Raw genomic sequence first — 21328 nt, 5'->3', positions numbered from 1 at the left:
CTGTTATTAGGAAGAGCCAATTTTTGCTCCATGTTGGATCTGCTTCTTCGATTTTAACCTTTGCTTTTTGCTGCTTTTGTTATTATAGTCATACTTAATGGTCTGCTCTTCTGCTTGACTATTCACAGAGAGACAATCTGACCCTGTCCACCTGTGACTGGCAGAAAAGAAGAAATTAACACTGAAACTGGCCATTCCCAGAAACATTTGAGAGACTTATGACCTTTTTACTTTACTTCCTTACCTTCTCCACACCTCTCTGTTCTATAAAAGAACCAGATATCCCCCCAACAAGATTATTATTTTGAGACATTAGTTGGCCATCTTCTTGTCCAGCTTGCTTTCTGAATAAAGTCATATTCCTTGCCTCAACACCTCATCTCTGATTCATTGGCCTATTGCACAGCAAGCAGACAGACCTTGGACTTGGGAACATGGTTCATGGACTTCTTGAAGTCCCCAGATTATAAGAAGCGGTTCTAGAGAACTTGACTGCATGGAAGCTGGGTTTTTCACCTTCTACCATAATTGTTTAGCACAGCATTTATCACACAGTAGGCATTCCATAAATGCTATTGAATAAATGAATACATGAATGAATGAATAAAATATGAGAAAAATTTTAACCAAACAAAGCAGCATATGCTAAATGCCACATGTATGATGTAAATGAGTTAAGAGGAAGGGATCATCATCGATTGGAGCCTAGCAGCTTCTCAGTGGCCATGGACTGAACTGGGACATAAACATAGGGCAGATTTTCACCAAGTGGGAAGAAGTGAGAGCAAAGTTTCAGTGACTGGAATGTGTATGGCATACTCCTGGAACTGTAAGTGGCTACATATGACTACTACTAAGAGAACAAGTAAAGTGAGTGATATCCTGTGGATATCATATCCTATGATATCCAGATGAGCCTAGAAATGTGGGCACAGGTCAGATTATGAAGACTGTGTGCTTGAAACTGAGTAAGACCTTGCAGAATCCTCCAGGTACAAAAGTCTTTCTGTTTCTTATTAGCAGAACTTCCCACTTTCCAAAGAGCAGATGCAGACAGTTACTAATTAAAGAAGTGGGGAAATGGAGAAATGAAGGAAAAGCAGTCAAGAAATCAGTCCCTGCATAGCAAGGGAAAGAGAATGCTTTAATAGAGAAAAGAAAGGAAGTTGGAGGGCTATAATAAACAAAGAGTCCGTGGCTTTTCATTGGCTGAATCCTTGCCAGGAAAGTCCTGACTAACCCTGCTAGGTCATAGGGTGTGAGAGCTCCCTCTTCTGGTCTTCCAGTTCAATTTAATTGAGATTGTGTGTGTGTGTCTGTGTGTGTGTGTGTGTCTGTGTGTGTATGTGTGTGTGTCTGCATTCTAAGTCGCTTTAGTCGTGTCCAACTCTGTGCAATCCCATGGACCAATGCCTGCCAGGTTCCTCGGTCCATGGGATTCTCCAGGCAAAATACTGGAGTGGGTTGCCATGCCCTCCTGTACTGTTTACTAATTTTTTACAACTATTAATAATTTCTTTTAAATTCATTTTCCTCCTATACTGTTTTGAACCATCATCATTTAACATTTTAATAAAAACAAATTTTAAAGAATTTTGAAAGTGAGGTATTTGTGAAAAACTTATTGTAGGAGAGCTGAAAAGCCAATCCTAAAATATGACTCTAGGAAACCAGGATACACCAGTACATTTTAAAGCAGTATTTATCAAGTAAGAAAAACAACTTGTGTTTCCCATATGTAAATTGATCATTGATGAAGATCTGTTACCCCCAGAAAACTGAATTTGCCTATTGGTGGATGTCAGGGGAGTGTAATCTCCTCGGTTCTGTCTTGTCACAACAAAAATTTGAAGCGGTTAAAGCCCTCAGTGTGTCACAGCTCTCAGACAGACCGTGTTATAGCTCTCAGCTCTCAGATAGACTGTGTTACAGCTCTCAGCCCTTGGACAGGCCGTGTTATAGCTCTCAGACAGATCAGGGTTACTGCTCTGTGTTACAGCTCAGTTTTACTTAGGAAATAAAAGGAAAATACATCCTCGAGACATGAGGGCATGCCGACCCAAAAGATATGAAGAGAGAGCCCTGGCCCTTTGGCTCCTCTTTTTATATGCTTTTTCCTCCTCCTGGGCCTGCCCTATGTAAATTGGGCTAGCCAAGATGCTGTTTGTTCTACCTGAGGTCCTCACTCCCGTCCTCGGACCTTCCTTTGTTCTATTTTCGCGGGCTTTTCCTTTCCTTGTCTTTTAGCCACCGCCATTCTGGACTCCTGTTTCCTATTCTAACCACCTAACATGGATGTCAAGCCAAAAGACACAACCAGGGCAAAGATCAGGAGCAGGAAAGATTTATTACTTGCAGCAAGGAGCCTGGAGGGCTACAGTCCTTAGGGTCGCAAAGAGTTGGATACGACTGAAGCAACTTAGCATGCACGCAAGTTAGGAGCACACCAAAGATTTTTCCCAAAGCAGTCTCCACAAACAGCAAAACTGGGGAAGTTTTAAGCTAAGGGTATTTGCATATCACGAAGAGACTTGAGCAGAGAATTCAGTGTAGAACTGGGGAAATGTTGACAGAATCCAAGCTTTAGTCGACTGAAGTCAGGAGGGTCAACAGCATCTTTCTGTCCTGCATCTGGAACTCAAAAGACTTTATCAGATTGTTATGTATGTCCTTTGAAGAGGAACTGAGACACTGTTTTATTGCTGAACAATTACTTCTTGATTGCTTTCCCTTTGTTCCTGCATCCCTTACTTCCCTTAAGATCTTGTGACCAAGTTGAGACCATGAAATGCCTATGGCTAAAATGGCTTCTCTTATATTAAGAAAGCCCTTCCTGGTTCTCTTTCTATGGGGACCCCCTACCCTATCTGCTTATAGAACTACTGTTTAATACTAATCTCTTGTGAGTTTGGTTGGTAAAGTTCTTTATCTCCCAGGCTTCTGCTCATTTCCAAGTACACTGAAAAAACTGCAAAGCTGAGGAGCTATCTGGGACATGATGATCAATCTAGATTCACTGGCCACTCACTGAGGCCCGAGTTCCAGGGCGGTGTTGCTGAGAGGAAAATTTGTTTCCTTTTCCCCTTGTAGCTTAACTGGTGCAATAATTATATTATATGAGATATTGACGGGAGAACAAACAAATGTTTAATAACATGTATAATACATAGCAGACACTCGGAGAGCTGAGTAACTCACCAAAATGGCTGATGCCATCACCTTAAACACCATCTTTAGGTAAAGACAAAAGGAGATGTTGAGGGTGAGGAGTCTATGGAAGATGACCAAGAAAAGCACTGTAAACAAGGATGAGATTGTTTTGCAGGTTTATTATTGCCTTCTCCATCAGTAAGTTTCTAGAGAATTAGTCACCCCCACCCACCTTCCTGGTACAGCAGGAAGACACTCTTACAAATGGAGATTTCCCTTTTACCTGTGATTGTCTCTTGTGTGTGTTCTAAGTTGCTTCAGTTGTGTCTGACTCTCTGCAACCCTATGGACCATAGTCCACCAGACTCCTCTGTCTATGGGATTCTCCAGGCTAGAATACTGGAGTAGGTTACCATGCCCTCCTCCAGGGGGCCTTCCTGACCCAGATATTGAACCCACGGCTCTTCTGTTTCCTGCATTGGCATGCGGGTCCTTTACCACTATTTCCACCTAGGAAGCCCAAATGTCTCCTACAAAAGAGTTACAAAAGTAACTTCTATTTGGTTTTCAGAATCTCTCTCATATCTGATGATTCTTTTTTTTTTTTTACTGAAGAAAGTTTTTATTTATTTTTTTATTTTTCCATTTATTTTTATTAGTTGGAGGCTAATTACTTTACAATATTGTAGTGGTTTTTGTCATACATTGACATGAATCAGCCATGGATTTACATGTATCCCCATCCTGATCCCCCCTCCCACCTCCCTCCCCACCCCATCCCTCTGGGTCTTCCCAGTGCACCAGCCCTGAGCACTTGTCTCATGCATCCAACCTGGGCTGGTGGTCTGTTTCACACTTGATAATATACATGTTTTGATGCTGTTGTCTTAAAACATCCCACCCTCGCCTTCTCCCACAGAGTCCAGAAGTCTGTTCTGTACATCTGTGTCTCTTTTTCTGTTTTGTATATAGGGTTATTACCATCTTTCTAAATTCCTTATATATGCATTAGTGTACTATATTGGTCTTTATCTTTCTGGCTTACTTCACTCTTTATAATGGGCTCCAGTTTCATCCATCTCATTAGAACTGATTCCAATGAATTCTTTTTAATGGCTGAGTAATATTCTTAAAAAATAACACGGCTAAAATGGTCCCTATGCCAAAGAGGTATATTTCAGGGTGGAAAATTCTGCTTCCTTACAGTGTGCAAACTAATTTAAAATATCAGCTAATTTAAAATTCTTATATTATTGTTGTTCTGTCACTCAGTCATGTCCAACTCCTTGTGACCCCATGGACTGCAGCACACTAGGCTTCCCTGTCCTTCACCATCTCCTGGAGCTTGCTCAAATTCATGTCCATTGAGTCAGTGATGCCATCCAACCATCTTGTCCTCTGTCATCCCCTTCTCCTCTTGCCTTCAATCTTTCTCAGCATCAGGGTCTTTCCTAATGAGATGGCTCTTCACATCAGGTGGCCAAAGTATTGGAGCTTCAGCTGCAGCATCAGTCCTTCTAATAAATATTCAGAGTTGATTTCCTTTAGCATTGACTGGTTTGACCTTCTTGCAGTCCAAGGGACTTTCAAGAGTTTTCTCCAGCACCACAGTTCAAAAGCATCAATTCTTCAGCATTCAGCCTTTTTGGTGGTTCAATTCTCACATCCATACGTGACTACTAGAAAAACTATAGCTTTAACTAGACAGACCTTTGCCAGCAAAGTAATGTCTCTGCTTTTTAATACGCTGTCTAGGTTTGTCAAGGTATAAAATGTTTATACCTTGGTCTTTTTTCTAGTTGTTTCAAGGTTTGAGTCATTTGTTGATGCTGGAGACTGAATAATAGTGTTTAGTATTTCTCCTTCACATACCTGCCCTGGGCATAATTATATGACATGAACATTTCTCTTATCCTGTGTCTCTATCCCCTATTTAGCAAACAGAACTATTGTGGACATTACTTACTTCTGTCTTCAACATTTCCTTCTCCCATATACTTCCTCTTTTCTTCAACAGAGTGTAAGTCTTAAGCCTCACTCTTGAACAGAGTTTCATTTTAAAGTCCTCTAACCTTACCTTATATTTCTGCCATGTGAACATGATTATTATCAGATAAACTCATTTATGTTCATATCTTCTACTTGATATTTTATTCATTAGGAAACATATAACCTTAACTCATCTAAAATGCAGTACCCTCCTTACAGATATTTGTAATGAAACCTAGAGAGAGCAGACAATTGCTGGGCACTTGTCATGTGTGTTTTCTCAAAGTTAAAATACCGAGTCAAAGGATGAGGAAGGAAGAAAATCATTGTTGACTGAGCACCTGCTATGTGTCAGGAACATGCTACATATTTTATACCTAATCAGCTTTGGCCACACCCACCAATCCGGGTGGAATTCAACATGTCTCCACCATCAATGCCTAGGTCACGTACTATCCCCTGCTTAGCACATAAGTAGTTATACTTTCATCACATTTCATACACATCTATTGTGTGCACACAGTAGACACACACATATAACATACTTTAAACCTATAAACACTACAAATCACATTTAAGCATAAGCTATATAACACACACGTAAAACACCTGTACTAATCACACAACACATACTCTGTACACATAAATACATTTCGTACACATTGGAATGATATAATTTATTTAGGGATGGGAAGATCATTCAGTTTGCAAAGGTATAAGGAGAATCAATATCAGGAAAATTCCTGGGATAGTAAAAAAGAGATGCCGTATGTGCAAAATCTTTAAAAAAAAAAAAAAAGAAGAAGAAAATCAGATAAATGAGAGCAGAAGGGTATTCCAGGCAGAGAAACAACACAGGCGGTTATGAGAGCAAGAAACCACATGAAAAATGCTAAGTAGTTGAAAAATGTTGGTACATAAATGTAAGGGCTCTTGCTGGATGCAGGGTCACCACTTGGGAGCACTGAACACTGAGAGCCGTGAGTGTGGGTGGACTTTCTAGGTGCCGATATCCTCTAGGAACCTCATGTCCTCTATGCCATCAACAAACCCATTCATGCTGCAATGGAATTCAATGTAGCTGTAGCTCTTGTAATCTTCGTAACTGCTTTTGCTGTTCTTCCGGATGCACTTGAGTATCTTGAAGGGATATGGGACCCATATATATATGTTTCTGTGGTGGTCTCTCCAGTTCCTCATGCATATATGTACAATTCTGTGCCATAAGGTATAGATGAAGATATGATAGTTCTTGTCTTTTGGAATGCCTCTTTCCCTCATCAGATCGTTGCATTTGTACTTGCTGAATGCCCAGTTTGTGCTCAGGTGGTGCTGTTTCACAAATTCCCTCCAGGAAAGGTTCTGGCTGTGTACAAGAAGCCCACATAGAGGAAACAGCAGAGCCCACAGAGAGCCTAGGACCTTTAGAGTGGATGCCATCTCAGTCACCAGGACCACCTGCGGAGGCACAGGGAAGAGAGAGGAAAGCATTGTCCCAGCACTGCCCTGAGAGCTGAGCTCCACCTTAAAATTCCTTTCTCTGCCACTGTAGGCACTTGGACCCAATTTTACCGTTTGGTTTCCAGGCTGGAAGATAAGTCTCATGAGATAATAAAGTTTATAAGAAATGAAAATACGCTATAGCCTGTCCGAGACAAGCCCAAAATTGTAAAAACTTAATGAAGTTTATTTCAACAGTTCCAAATACCTCTTGTCTGCCCTCTCTTCTACCTGAACTAAGGAACTTATTTCCCTTTAGCTAACTGTTTTGCATCCAGATCAATTCATAGAGGCGTGTATATCCTTAAGAAAACAGGATTTTATTTATTTATTTATTTTTTTTTTTTTTTTAAATTACATGGTTTATTTCCATTTAATATTAAGCCAAAGGTCACTACAAGCAATATGGTACAAAAATCAGACCCAAATGTAATGTTTTCTTCTACCACCCCTTCTCTCTTCTATAAGACTGCAGGTAGAACCACATTTGGAGAAAACGTCGAAAGTCTTTTTAAATGACTTGGTCCCTTCTCATCTGAAACTATCACAACATTGTTCATCAGCTATGTGGAGTGGAGTCGCTCAGCCGTGCCCGACTCTTGGCGACCCCATGGACTGTAGCCCACCAGGCTCCTCCATCCATGGGATTCTCCAGGCAATAGTACTGGAGTGGGCTGCCATTTCCTTCTCCAAGAAAACAGGATTTTAAGCTTTATGTTTGTGAATTGCAAAAGGTTGTCACCTTTAAAGGGTATGCAGAAGATGAATAGAGACTTGGGAGATATTTTCTCAGCAGGAGGCTTTGGTTCCCTGAAATCCTAGGCTGCAGCTACACTGACTCTGAAAGATGTTGCTTCCCAGGATCTTGTCTTCCTTATGACACTTCCCCAAAGCCTGTGAAACAGGCTATCACTTCTGACTACACATACCCCTTCTCAGAAGCTATTTCCCTAATTATTGTCATTATAAACAATCTTGATCTGTTGTTAAGAATGTCATCATAATGAGTTCCAATTTTGAAATATTGTTCTAATCAATCAGGTACCAAGATTGAAATTGCCCGCACAAGAGGTACTCTGTTCAAAATCAGGGCAGAGAGTTGCTTGAAAAAGTCTCCCTTTTAAACTAGCTCCCTGTTCTCGTTTACCATGAGGATTATACCTGGCCCTGTGTAACATCTATCCTAGTTCTCAACTCTGAGCATGATGCCCCAAAATGGGCCTAATAATCTGTCCCTCAGACTTGTGAGAGTCTCATGAGATATATGCGTTGAAAGCATTTGTGAGAATGTCAAGTGCTACATCAAACACAGCATAAGGGATAGGTGTCTTTTTTTTGTGATACCGTATCCCTGGCTCAAAAGGCCTTCAAGCTGCTTCAGTGTATAGTTGACCCTCTGTATCCACCTGTCCTGCACCCAGGGATTCAACAAACCACAACCATGAATTAAAAATATTCAAAAAAAGAAAAAAAATCCAGAAAGTTCTAATAAGTAACACTTGAATTTGCTTTGTGCTGCCAGCTAATTCCACAGCATTTATATTGTGTTTACAGCTATTTACATAAAATTTAAATTGTATTAGGTATTATAAGTAATGTAGAGATGATTAAGATATATAGATTAAATGCAAATGCTATGCCATTTTATATAAGAGACTTGATGCTTGGATTTTGGTATCCTGGGCATGGGGTCCTGGACCAATACTCCATAGATATTAAGGGACAATTATATTACGCTCAGGAGGAAGCGGGAGGAGTAGAAGAGTGGGGAGAGGCTCTAAGAACTGTATCAGTGAGATTCATACTGAATTGAATTCAGGTCGTTGGTACTTACAAGTTGGATCACTGATTGTTCTTAATCCCACCATCTTAATTTCCCCTTCCAGCATTCCTGGGCCTTTCCCTCTAAGCATCCTCAGCACCAGCACTTCTAACCATAACTCACCCTATTTAGATCCAATACTCCTGTCACTGGTCAAAGTGGGGATCAGTTTATGGATCTGAAGAGCAGAGAGTGTGTGTCTTTCCCCTTTCCTTAGAGCCAAGAAATCTCAAAAGTGAAGGAAAGCTGGAAGGAATAACAGTGGGAGGTACAGCACTCCGACTGCTTGGCAGTAGTTGTGGGGAGGTGGGTAAGACAGACTTACTATGAGAACCAGTTCCCGTGTCTTCTCATCTAGAACACTTGGGTTCACTCTGAGGATAGCCTGAAGCAAAGGAGTCAGACTTCAAAGACTGACTTGTGGGCATTAAGAAATTATAAGGCCCTGGATAACCCAAGAGGGGGGTTATCAGGAGACAACCAGAGATCTGGCTCCTAAACTGGTTTCCCAACAAAATTCTAGGAGAAATTCCCTGGACGGTTATGTTCCAGGGGAACTTAAGTGAGGAAAACTACACCTGAAATTGTAAACTTCTGGACTTTCATTGAGAATTGAAAAGTATCTAGTCAAAGGCACCTTTTGCAGACAAAATGAGATCCTCAAATGTGTTTTCTATTAACATATTTCTTCAAGGGCTGATCCTAGCTAAGTCTCTTTGGCTGAATTTCTCCCTGGGCCACCTTGTTATGAGAGCATCAGGAAGTGTAGCAGAATATACCCCCCCAAAGTATGTCTCTGAGGTGAGTAACATTTGCCTCCCCAAAATGTGTCTCTTTGGCAGGTGGGTTATTTTGAGCTGAAAACAATCAAGGTCCAAAGGTTCTGAAAGAACATTTGACCTTCTCCCTAACTACCTAAAAGAGTTATGGACAAAGAATATCACCTGCCATTCCAGGAAACAGAGAATGTTGAGACCATCAAGCCAGCAGTCATTGCAGTAGTTGAATTCAGGATGGAGATAAACAGGATACAGGCCTAGATAGTTAGGGTGTATATCAGGGAAAGATTTTGGTGAGTCTAGACACTTGCATCTTTCTGTACAAGGAAAAGTGCTAAATTTGTTAAATTTAAGTTGCTTGGTTTTTCTTTAATTAACAGTAATCTCCTGATGTTCCAACTATTTGTGGCTTTTTTGGGGAAAAGTTCCTATATATCCTGGTTCTTCCCTTACTTCTTCAAAACAGTCCCTCAGAGCTATCTGAGAGGCTGTCTCCCAAGCTTAAGTCCTCAGTAAGTCCACTGAATAAAACATAATTCTCAACTTTTAGGTTGTGAATTTTTTTTCAGTCAACAGAATGTATATAGAGGATTTATTTCAGGAAGAGAGCTATCACCATGGATAATTACAGTATAATATGAACTAGATGTGTAGACAGGGAGGTCTGTTAAAGTCTATTAAATTTTTTCTCTGTTCCCATGGTCTCTGCAAGGCTTAACAAATATTTGTTGACAAAATGTTTGCTAAATTCTGCTGAATTGCTCCCTTCCCTTTGTAGTCCCCAAATACTATCCCCAACTTTTGCCTTTAGCTAAAAATGTTACTTGAGGTAGCAGCTTGGTCCATTTGTCAAGTTTTACTCAGCTTTCCTGGGTATCTCCTATGCATGTGGGAAATATCCATGTTATTAAGCTTCTGTTTGTTTTTTGTTAAAAAAAAATTAATAAATAGAAATCTCATTTAAAAAGAGTCAGGAGACCAGAAGGGGAAATTTTCACACTCTACAAGGATAGCAGAGCCAATGGGAAGAAGAAAGATTGCCTCTCTGGCTCAGACTTTAAGAGACTGTTGCAATTCGGCCAATGAAAAGTCACATGCTCTTTGCTTACTGTAGCCCTCTCAACTTCCTTTTTCCCTGTATAAAAGAGTTTTCCTCTCCATTTTTGCCAAGGATTTGCATGTGGCTTACCATGGTTGCCCACCCAAAATTGCAATTCTTTGCTGATCCCAAGTAAACTCTTTTTTTTTTTTTTTTTGGCTGGAAAAAAGCTTGGCGGTCTGATTGTCTTAGTGCAACACTTGCCCTTGTTAATTTATTTTTTATTACAGAGGGAACACAGACAGAACCTAGAAGGGTAGAGGAAAAATTATTTTTCTTGTCCTAGAGTTAGAATATTTAGTTTATATCCAGAACTTATCTTCAAAACTTGTTAGTAGCAATGCCATCTTCTTTCTTCTCTCTTTTTGGCTGTGTGGGTTGACTTCAGTTCAGTTCAGTTCAGTTGTTCAGTCATGTCCGACTCTTTGCGACCCCATGGACTGTAGCACACCAGGCTTTCTTGTCCATCACCAACTCCTGGAGTTTACTCAAACTCATGTCCATTGAGTCAGTGATGTCATCCAACCATCTCATCCTCTGTCATCCTCTTTTCCTCCTGCCTTCAAACTTCCCCAGCATCAGGGCCTTTTCAAATGAGTCAGCCCTTCACATCAGGTGGCCAAAGTATTAGAGTTTCAGCTTCAGCATCAGTCATTCCAATGAATATTCAGGACTGATTTCCTCTAGGATGGACTGGTTGGATCTCCTTGCAGTCCAAGGGACTCTCAAGAGTCTTCTCCAACACCACAGTTCAAAAGCATCAATTCTTCAGTGCTCAGCTTTCTTTATAGTCCAACTCTCACATCCATACATGACTCTAGAAAAACCATAGCTTTGACTAGATGGATCTTTGTTCGCAAAGTAATGTCTCTGCTTTTAAATATGCTCTCTAGGTTGGTCATAGCTTTTCTTCCAAGGAGGGTTGACTTGCAGGATCCCAATTCCTCCACCAGGGATCTAACCCATACTCCCTGCAATGAAAGCTTGGAATCCCAACCACTGGACCACCAGGGAATCCCCTTGTTTCTTCTCTTCAAATGGGAAATAAGTCATCAGGGTTAGATGGGGACATGTTGGTATTTACAGAAACTCTGGGGCAATTTAAGCCCTAGCTCATTATTCCCATGAATAGTGGGGAATTGGGCACCAATAGACTGGATGGGGGTTGTCTCAGGGAACATTGTAAATCCAACTACTCTCCAGTTTTTTGGGTGAATGAAGAGGGGGAGTAAAAAGGCAAGAATTCTGGGCACCTGGGTATGGAGGACTTGAGAGATGATTCTAAGAAAAGATAAGATGGCCATCATGTTCCCATACATCTCGAGAGTTCCTAGCAAGTTAGTGGTATCCACTGCAGACCTAAATCAAGCAGTGGCTCCAGGAGTGTAGAAGCTGGAGGGAGACGCCACTAGGGCTCGTATGTGATGCTGCAAACTAGGAAAGACCCATGTTATGTCTGCTAATAGCTCTTTTTCTGGGAAAAATCCCAAATTAAATTCTAAGAAGTTAAATGAGAGGCAGTAGTTTCTCTTCCAGAGAAGGCAATGGCACCCCACTCCAGTACTCTTGCCTGGAAAATTCCATGGAAGGAGGAGACTGGTGGGCTGCAGTCCGAGGGGTTGCTAAGAGTCGGACGTGACTGAGTGACTTCACTTTCACTTTTCCCTTTCATGCACTGGAGAAGGAAATGGCAACCCACCCCAGTGTTCTTGCCTGGAGAATCCCAGGGACGGGGGAGCCTGATGGACTGCCATCTATGGGGTCGCACAGAGTCGGATACGACTGAAGCGACTTAGCAGCAGCAGCAGCAGTTTCTCTTCAGTTTGCAGGTGCTCCATTACTGTTAGCTCAAAATAAAGTGAAAGAAAGTGAAGTCGCTCAGCCGTGTCCAACTCTTTGTGACTCCGTGGACTGCAGCCCACCAGGCTCCTCCGTCCATGGAATTTTCCAGGCAAGAGTACTGGAGTGGGTTGCCATTGCCTTCTCCAGGGGATCTTCCCGACCCAGGGATTGAACCCAGGTCTCCCGCATTGTGGGCAGACGCTTTACCATCTGAGCCACCAGGGAAGCTCAAAATAATCCATATTCCAAAGTAGCACATCTTATGAAGGCCTCTTCTGAACCCCTATTTTTTTTAACAGGTGGGCAATATAGCAGCATATACATAAAATGTGCTAACAGGGTAAATCCTATGGGTTCTCACCACACACACACACACACACACACACACACACACACATACATGAAAGGGTAACCATGTGAAGTGGTAAATATGTTAGCTTGGTTATAATGATTATCTCAGGATACATATGTAAACCAAATCAAGTTGTACATCTGAAATATAAACAATATATGTCAGCTACAATTCAAATGCTTTCAGTTCAGTCCTTTCACACATACACACACACTCTCCTTCTTTAGTAGCTGGTGTCTTTATACATCTCTGTTCCCCAATTTGTTTCTAAATATTCAAAGGGAGAATGTGTGAGAATTATCTTAAGAGGAATCATTCTCTCTGAAACAACTGAAACAAAGCTTTCTGTGTCATGGTCACTGATCTGATGGGCTTTAGTCTTGACCAGAGTTTATGAGGATATTAAAGTATGTGCATGTTTATAAACTAGAGAAGAATTAAAAGAGGATAGGAGGAAAAAATAATCTCACACACAAGAACATAGTCTTCTCAAATACCTGGAATTGAAATTATGTTATTTTCTTTATTATAAGGAACATATGAAAAATCTTTCAGTCAGGAAGAGTGAAGGAGTCTTAATGATCTAGTACATTTTAATACTCTGACTTACTAGGGTGACTCAAAAGTTTGGGAAGGGGAAAAGAAATTTCCTTATATCATTTCTTGATCTTATTAGATCCAAATACAGCTAGTTTGCCACATAATACAGATAGAGCTCTCACGTTGCAAGTATATATTTCCAACTTTTTAATGCCTCTCCCAAGAGCTGATTTTTAGGAATAACAAAAGCCATGTATTAAAACTTTCAAAACTCCTTGTGCTGAAGTGGGAAAAGCACTGGATAAGTAGCCAGTTAAACTAGACTTTTGTCTCAGCTTTTCTACTAAATTTTGGTCTTAGCAAATTCCTTAACTTTGAGCTTTTGTTTACTGTAACACTAGGGGTAGCATTGGTATTAGAATGAGACAGCTTAGATGAAAGGACCTTGAAATTCTTGAAGTGCTATGTAATGACTAAATTCCAGATGATAAGATCAAAGATAGCAAAGCTGACCAATATTATAAAAGAAAGCGTATTATAGAAGAGCCCAGATTCATTATAAGTTTGTGTCTCATCTTTTTCTGTCATGCAATGTGTTTAACAGAATGGGTTATAAAGAAGAAAAAAAGAATCAGGGGAGCCAGCCTGGGACAGCTCAAATGCTTACTCATTACTGTTTAAGGAGTAAGTTAAGGGCCAGCTGCTGGGCCATAACCCCTGTTGAGTGGTATCTATTTGTCAAAGTGCACAGGCACTTCCGGGTTACCCTCACAGGCGATGACAACACGTCTGGTGCTGGCCTTGGCCCGGTATCTGCAGTTGGGAGCCCTGGAACTCCCTGTCTCCCTGCAGTCTGTGACCCTCACTACACCCTCATGGCAGTTCATCCGGCCGTTCTTGCACTGAATGTTGGCGGTGCTGCAGATACTGCGGATGTTCCAAAGATCTTCATGAATGAAAGTGTTGAAGCGCTTGCACTGATGTGAAGTCATCTTCCGTCTTTGCATCATCAGGTTGCAGTAGCCGTCACTGCCTGCTGTCTCATCAGGGTCCACGTGTTGCCGCAGGAATCGTTGGTACATGCGATCCTGGCCATAGGAGGGCTGTACCAGCCCCAGCCCCAGCAGGCTCAGCAGCAAGAACAGAAGAAAGACCTGGGTCCGCTGGAGAGCCATCACTGCCTTGGAGATGCCTAGAGAAGACCAAGGGGCAAGAAAAATCATCCCAGATTCAACAGGAAGTGAGCAACCCAAAGCAGCAAGGGCAATTTTTGGAGCATCAGATGGGCCCATTTTCTACACGTGCAGTCTAAGGGTTAGGACCAGCTGAGTTCCTAGTTTGATACGTATGTTACTACTGTCCTTTGTTTTCAAAGATGCTGCTTCATGATGGTGGATCACACTGTGTGTGATTATAACGCTGATGAGGGACTTGCATCTTATTCCACCTACAGCCTATCCTTAACAATAATGATCAGGATTAAACATAACTATCATTCATTTAAATGCCACCTTCTCAGTTCACAACCACATTTTGCCTGTGCACAGAAAGACCCAAAGCTCTAAGTCACATTGCTGTGTCTGCTGCTTCAGATACGCGATATGGAGTTAGGAGGAGAGGGAAGTGAAGGAGTTGTGGGAAGCAGGGTGGCAGGAAGAAGTGATGCTCGATTTACTCCTCACCCCAGGACCACTGGATTCAACTTATGAAGACACACTTAGCACTTGGGCAAGAGCTTCATCCCCACAATGTACTTTGTGTTGTCTGTCCCAAAACTAGCTGTGCACAATTCTGTCTCCTTTCTCTCATTCTGCTTCTTTGTGACCAGCAACATGGGTTAGCAACATGACTACCTACAGAGAAGATTTTACTTTTCAAACAAGAGCATAGATGGCATCAGTCACAATAACCAACTGATTTAGTAAGACATGGAAAAATATTATGAACAGAGTTTAATGTAGACATCAGTGGGTGCCTTTCAAGGTTCTACCCACAACAGAAAATTAAATGATCTCCAAATCCTCCCAACACATACTTTTTGGTTAGAGCTTGCCCCAAAGGCTTTCTCCACTGAACACGATGATCTCAGTAAGAATTTCTTTTGATACGGTGGTCCCAAGGACCTAGTTCTGCCACACTAACTGTATGACCTTGGGGAAATTAACCTCTCTCAGTATATTTCCTCAAAAGTAAAATAAGCATAAAGGTAATACCGACCTCTAGGAATGTTGTGAAGAGGAAATGATAAAATCTATGTCAAGTGCTTATCATAATTCCTAGCCTATGCTAAGTGTTCAGTAAGGGTCAGCAATGATTATTTTTAGCATTTCCATTTTATCTTGGTTTCTTTTGTTCTCTTCATTCTGCTAAAATAACAACTATACTGAATTGCACATATTATAGACACCCTCCCTCTTATACTGTAGAGAACCTATATTCCCAAGACATTAGAAGGCTGTTTTGCAGCTGAAATATCTCAGCTACTAGGATTTATGCTGTGTACCTACACAAATGTTTTCTCTCCAAACTGCATGGAATTTTCTTCCTTGCATGTCACCCTTTTTCAAAAGACTTGACAATTTTGAGTTCTTTTTCTCTTTTCTTTGCAAAGTCAGCAAAACATAGTGGAATAGGATTTCAATTTCACAAATGATTGACCTGAGATAAAATGACTTGCCTGTGACCAAACACTTCATTCTAAATAGCTTTTTGGTTGTGAGAGAACAGGAGATCAAGAGCAAAAAGTACTAGGAAGGGCTGGCTTCTCAGCAGCTAGCTCCATCAGCAAGTGGAGAAGCACCCTGTCTCATTGCCGCATGATTTCGGGGAAAAGTGTCATTTGTTCTAACACCAGGGCTGAGTATGCGATAATAATGCTCTAAGCAGATGTTTGGAGATGTGAGGTATTGAAATTTTTTTAAAATTTATTTAGCTGTACGCCTGAGTTCAGGGGCGGCGGCGGAGAGGAGCTACCCCACGTCCAAGGAGCGGCGGCTGCGCGGGCGCAAGAGGTCCCAGAGGAGCTACTCCACGTTCAAGGTCAGGAGGGGCAGCCATGAGGAGATGCCCCTCGTCCAAGGTAAGGAGCAGCAGCTGCGCTTTGCTGGAGCAGCCATGAAGAGATACCACACGTCCAAGGTAAGAGAAACCCAATAAGACGGTAGGTGTTGCGAGAGGGCATCAGAGGGCAGACACACTGAAACCATAATCACAGAAAACTAGCCAATCTGATCACAGGACCACGGTCTTGTCTAACTCAGTGAAACTAAGCAATGCCATGTGGGGCCATCCAAGACGGTCAGGTCATGGTGGAGAGGTCTGACAGAATGGGGTCCACTGGAGAAGGGAATGGAAAACCACTTCAGTATTTTTGCCTTGAGAACCCCATGAACAGTATGAGAAGGCAAAATGATAGGACACTGAAAGAGGAACTCCCCGGGTTGGTAGGTGCCCAATATGCTACTGGAGATCAGTGGAAAAATAACTCCAGAAAGAATGAAGGGAGGGAGCCAAAGCAAAAACAATACCCAGTTGTGGATGTGACTGGTGATAGAAGCAAGGTCTGATGCTGTAAAGAGCAATATTGCATAGGAACCTGGAATGTTAGGTCCATGAATCAAGACAAATTGGAAGTAGTCAAACAGGAGATGGCAAGAGTGAGCGTCGACATTCTAGGAATCAGCGAACTAAAATGGACTGGAATGGGTGAATTTAGCTCAGATGACCATTATATCTACTACTGTGGGCAGGAATCCCTTAGAAGAAGTACAGTATCCATCATGGTCAACAAAAGAGTCCAAAATGCAGTACTTGGATGCAATCTCAAAATGACAGAATGATCTCTGTTTGTTTCCAAGGCAAACCATTCAATATCATGGTAATCCAAACCTATGCCCCAACCAGTAACACTGAAGAAGCTGAAGTTGAACGGTTCTATGAAGACCTACAAGACCTTTTAGAACTAACACCCAAAAAAGATGTCCTTTTCATTATAGGGGACTGGAATGCAAAAGTAGGAAGTCAAGAAACACCTGGAGTAACAGGCAAATGTAGCCTTGGAGTACAGAATGAAGCAGGGCAAAGACTAATAGAGTTTTGCCAAGAGAACGCACTGGTCATAGCAAACACCCTCTTCCAACAACACAAGAGAAGACTCTACATATGGACATCACCAGATGGCCAACACCAAAATCAGATTGATTATATTCTTTGCAGCCAAAGATGGAGAAGCTTTAAGTGAAAGTGAAGTCGCTCAGTTGTGTCCAACTCTTGCGGCCCCATAAACTGTAGCCTACCAGGACCCTCTGTCCATGGGATTTTCCAGGCAAGAGTACTGGAGTCGGATACCATTTCCTTCTCCAGGGGATCTTCCCAACCCAGGGATCAAAACCGGGTCTCCTGCATTGTAGGCAGATGCTTTACTGTCTGAGCCACCAGGGAAGTCAGAGAAGCTCTATACAGTCAGCAAAAACAAGACCAGGAGCTGACTGTGGCTCAGATCATGAACTCCTTATTGCCAAATTCAGACTTAAACTGAAGAAAGTGGGGAAAACCACTAGACCATTCAGGTATGACCTAAATCAAATCCCTTATGACTATACAGTGGAAGTAAGAAATAGATTTAAGGGACTAGATCTGATAGACAGAGTGCCTGATGAACTATGGATGGAGGTTCATGACATTGTACAGGAGACAGGGATCAAGACCATTCCCATGGAAAAGAAATGCAAAAAGGCAAAATGGTTGTCTGAAGAGGTCTTACAAATAGTTGTGAAAAGAAGAGAAGTGAAAAGCAAAGGAGAAAAGGAAACATATTCCCGTTTGAATGCAGAGTTCCAAAGAATAGCAAGGAGAGATAAGACAGCCTTCCTCAGCGATCAATTGCAAAGAAATAGAGGAAAACAACAGAATGGGAAAGACTAGACATCTCTTCAAGAAAATTAGAGATACCAAGGGAACATTTCATGCCAAGATGGGCTCGATAAAGGACAGAAATGGTATGGACCCAACAGAAGCAGAAGATATTAAGAAGAGGTGGCAAGAATACACAGAAGAACTGTACAAAAAAGATCTTCATGACCCAGATAATCACGATGGTGTGATCACTCACCTAGAGCCATCCTGGAGTGTGAAGTCAAGTGGGCCTTAGAAAGCATCACTACGAACAAAGCCAGTGAAGGTGATGGAATTCCAGTTGAGCTATTTCAAATCCTAAAAGATGATGCTGTGAAAGTATTGCATGCAATATGCCAGCAAATTTGGAAAACTCAACAGTGGCCACAGGACTGGAAAAGGTCAGTTTTCATTCCAATCCCAAAGAAAGGCAATCCCAAAGAATGCTCAAACTACCGCACAATTGCACTCATCTCACACGCTAGTAAAGTAATGCTCAAAATTCTCCAAGCCAGGCTCCAGCAATATGTGAACCGTGAACTTCCAGATGTTCAAGCTGGTTTTAGAAAAGGCAGAGGAACCAGAGATCAAATTGCCAACATCCACTGGATCATCAAAAAAGCAAGAGAGTTCCAGAAAAACATCTATTTCTGCTTTATTGACTAAACCAAAGCCTTTGACTGTGTGGATCACAATAAATTGTGGAAAATTCTGAAAGAGATGGGCATACCAGATCACCTGACCTGCCTCTTGAGAAACCTATATGCAAGTCAGGAAGCAACAGTTAGAACTGGACATGGAACAACAGACTGTTTCCAAATAGGAAAAGGAGTACGTCAAGGCTGTATATTGTCACCCTGCTTATTTAACTTATATGCAGTGTACATCTTGAGAAACGCTGGGCTGGAGGAAGCACAAGGTGGAATCAAGATTGCCAGGAGAAATATCAGCAACCTCAGATATGCAGATGACATCACCCTTATGGCAGAAAGTGAAGAGGAACTAAAAAGCCTCTTGATGAAAGTGAAAGAGGAGAGTGAAAAGGTTGGTGTAAAGCTCAACATTCAAAAAGCAAAGATCATGGCATCTGGTCCCATCACTTCATGGGAAATAGTTGGGGAAACAGTAGCAGTGTCAGGCTTTATTTTTTTGGATTCCAAAATCACTGTAGATGGTGACCGCAGCCATGAAATTAAAAGACGCTCACTCCTTGGAAGGAAAGTTATGACCAACCTAGATAGCATATTAAAAAGCAGAAACATTACTTTACCAACAAAGGTCTGTCTAGTCAAAGCTATGGTTTTTCCAGTGGTCATGTATGGATGTGAGAGTTGGACTGTGAAAAAAGCTGAGCGCTGAAAAATTGATGCTTTTGAACTGTGGTGTTGGAGAAGACTCTTGAGAGTCCCTTGGACTGCAAGGAGACCCAAGCAGTCCATCCTAACGGAGATCAGTCCTGGGTGATCATTGGAAGGACTGATGCTGAAGCTGAAACTCCAGTACTTTGGCCACCTCATGCGAAGAGCTGACTCATTGGAAAAGACCCTGATGCTGGGAGGGATTGGGGCTGGAGGAGAAGGGGCCAACAGAGGATGAGATGTCTGGATGGCATCACCTACTTGATGGACATGAGTTTGAGTAAACTCCGGGAGTTTGTGATGGACAGGGAGGCCTGGCATGCTGCGATTCATGGGGTTGCAAAGAGTCGTCGGACATTACTGAGCGACTGAACTGAACTGAACTTAGTTGTGGTGCAGTTCCAGAGCCCACCTGCTCAGTTGTTGTGGTGTGTGGGCTTAAATGCTCTGGGCCACGTAGGATCTTAGTTACCTGATCAAGGACCGAATCCCCATCCCTTTCATTGCAAGGTGAATCTATTAACCACTGGACCACCAGGGAAGTCCCTGGAGATGTGAGTTTTCACAACTATGATGTGATCAATGTAGTAATGGTTCAAACCTTTGACCTTCCCCATTACCATAGGATTTCCTTCGAGGCTCAGTGGTAAAGAATTCGTCTATAATGCAGGAGATGCTGGTTCAGTCCCTGGATGGGGAATATCTCCTGGAGAAGGAAATGGCTATGCATTCCAGAATTCTTCCAGAATTCATAGGATTCCCCGGGAATCCTATGGACAGAGGAGCCTGTCCATGAGTAGTCCATTCGGTTGCAGAAAAGTCGAACACCACTTAGCGACTAAAGAACAACAATCAAGACCCTAAGTGGGCAAGAGTCTGTTTGGAAGCCCCCTTTACCTCAACAGATGGTACTGGTTGGAGAACCTGAGAAAGAGTTCTAGTAGTCTACTAAGCACTGGAAATTTCTTGCTTCCTAAGGGCTTTTTTTTTACTTTATAGTAGTAAGACAAATTTTCCAAAAGAGTTTTGGGAAATTCTTCTCCTTACTTTGGAGAGAAATGACAATGTTTTCAATTTTGAAATAGATGAAACTTTGACCTACTCTTCCATCCCCTCCTCCATAAATTGAATTCTTTCTGTGAGGCTGGACTCTGTGTGGTACAGGACACTGGCCTCTAACCCAGGTATTGAGGAACCAGGGTATTGAGGAACCAGGTATTGAAGAACCAAGTCCATTTCAGGGCATGTACGCAGCAGGGGAGGCCACCATGGGGAATACTGTGACCATGATAGTCATTCATAAGATGGCAAAAATAGTGATGCATAGTTGTAGTTTATTAACTACACTCTAAATAAGATATCCAGGTATCTGTTGATGAAATTAGGTAACACCAAACTCATAGATTAATTAGCATATTTTACAAAGACTGTTAACTTAATCTTGTATTTACTTGAAGTGAAGTGAAGTGAAGTGGCTCAGTTGTGTCCGACTCTTTGCAACCCATGGACCGTAGCCTACCAGGCTCCTCCGTCCATGAGATTTTCCAGGCAAGAGTACCAGAGTAGGTTGCCATTTCCTTCTTGAAACTATATCAAATTGAAGAATAAAGGATAAGCTTGGAATTTTTCTATGACCTCCCTAAGACCTCAGAGTTGCCAGGCATCAGTTGATAAAGGAAAACATTAAAGAGAAAATAATGTAGTAATCAATTTTTTAATCTTTTTATGAAATAACCATGAGAATATCCTGGGAGTGTTCCATTCAAAGCAATATCAAATTTCTTCCTGCTTAAGGGAAGAGGTGGCTACCCTGAATGGGTTTTGTTATTTATGCAGGATTTCAAGTGTGTGCGTGTGTGTGTGAGAGAGAGGGAAAGAAAATGTAATTAATCTATTGGTATTTAGTCCCAAGGGGCTTCCCAGGTGGTGCAGTGTAAAGAATCTGCTGCCAATGCAGGAGACACAAGAGATGTGGGTTCAATTCCTGGATTGGGAAGATCCCCT

General features: G+C 41.8%; 2 protein-coding genes across 3 annotated transcripts in view; both read right to left on the bottom strand.

The window, feature by feature from the left end:
* Positions 1-6107: 6107 nt before the first annotated feature.
* On the bottom strand, positions 6108-6579 carry EDDM3B (epididymal protein 3B). Its single transcript, XM_043919048.1, has one exon. The coding sequence runs from the start codon at positions 6577-6579 to the stop codon at positions 6139-6141; it is 441 nt and encodes a 146-aa protein (XP_043774983.1). The 3' UTR covers positions 6108-6138.
* Positions 6580-13036: 6457 nt separating this feature from the next.
* Positions 13037-21328, bottom strand: part of RNASE4 (ribonuclease A family member 4) — a 29979-nt gene continuing 21687 nt past the window's right edge. For both annotated transcript variants that reach the window (XM_043920234.1, XM_043920233.1), the window contains exon 2: positions 13037-14265. In XM_043920234.1, coding sequence (XP_043776169.1) covers positions 13805-14248 — 444 coding nt within the window. In that variant the 5' untranslated portion in view covers positions 14249-14265 and the 3' untranslated portion in view covers positions 13037-13804. The remainder of the gene's footprint in view (positions 14266-21328) is intronic.

Source organism: Cervus elaphus, chromosome 12, assembly GCF_910594005.1.
Source record: "Cervus elaphus chromosome 12, mCerEla1.1, whole genome shotgun sequence".
In the NCBI taxonomy this organism is placed as follows: domain Eukaryota; kingdom Metazoa; phylum Chordata; class Mammalia; order Artiodactyla; family Cervidae; genus Cervus; species Cervus elaphus.
The sequence above is the reverse complement of the archived record's forward strand: the minus strand, read 5'-3'. Positions and strand labels throughout refer to the sequence as shown.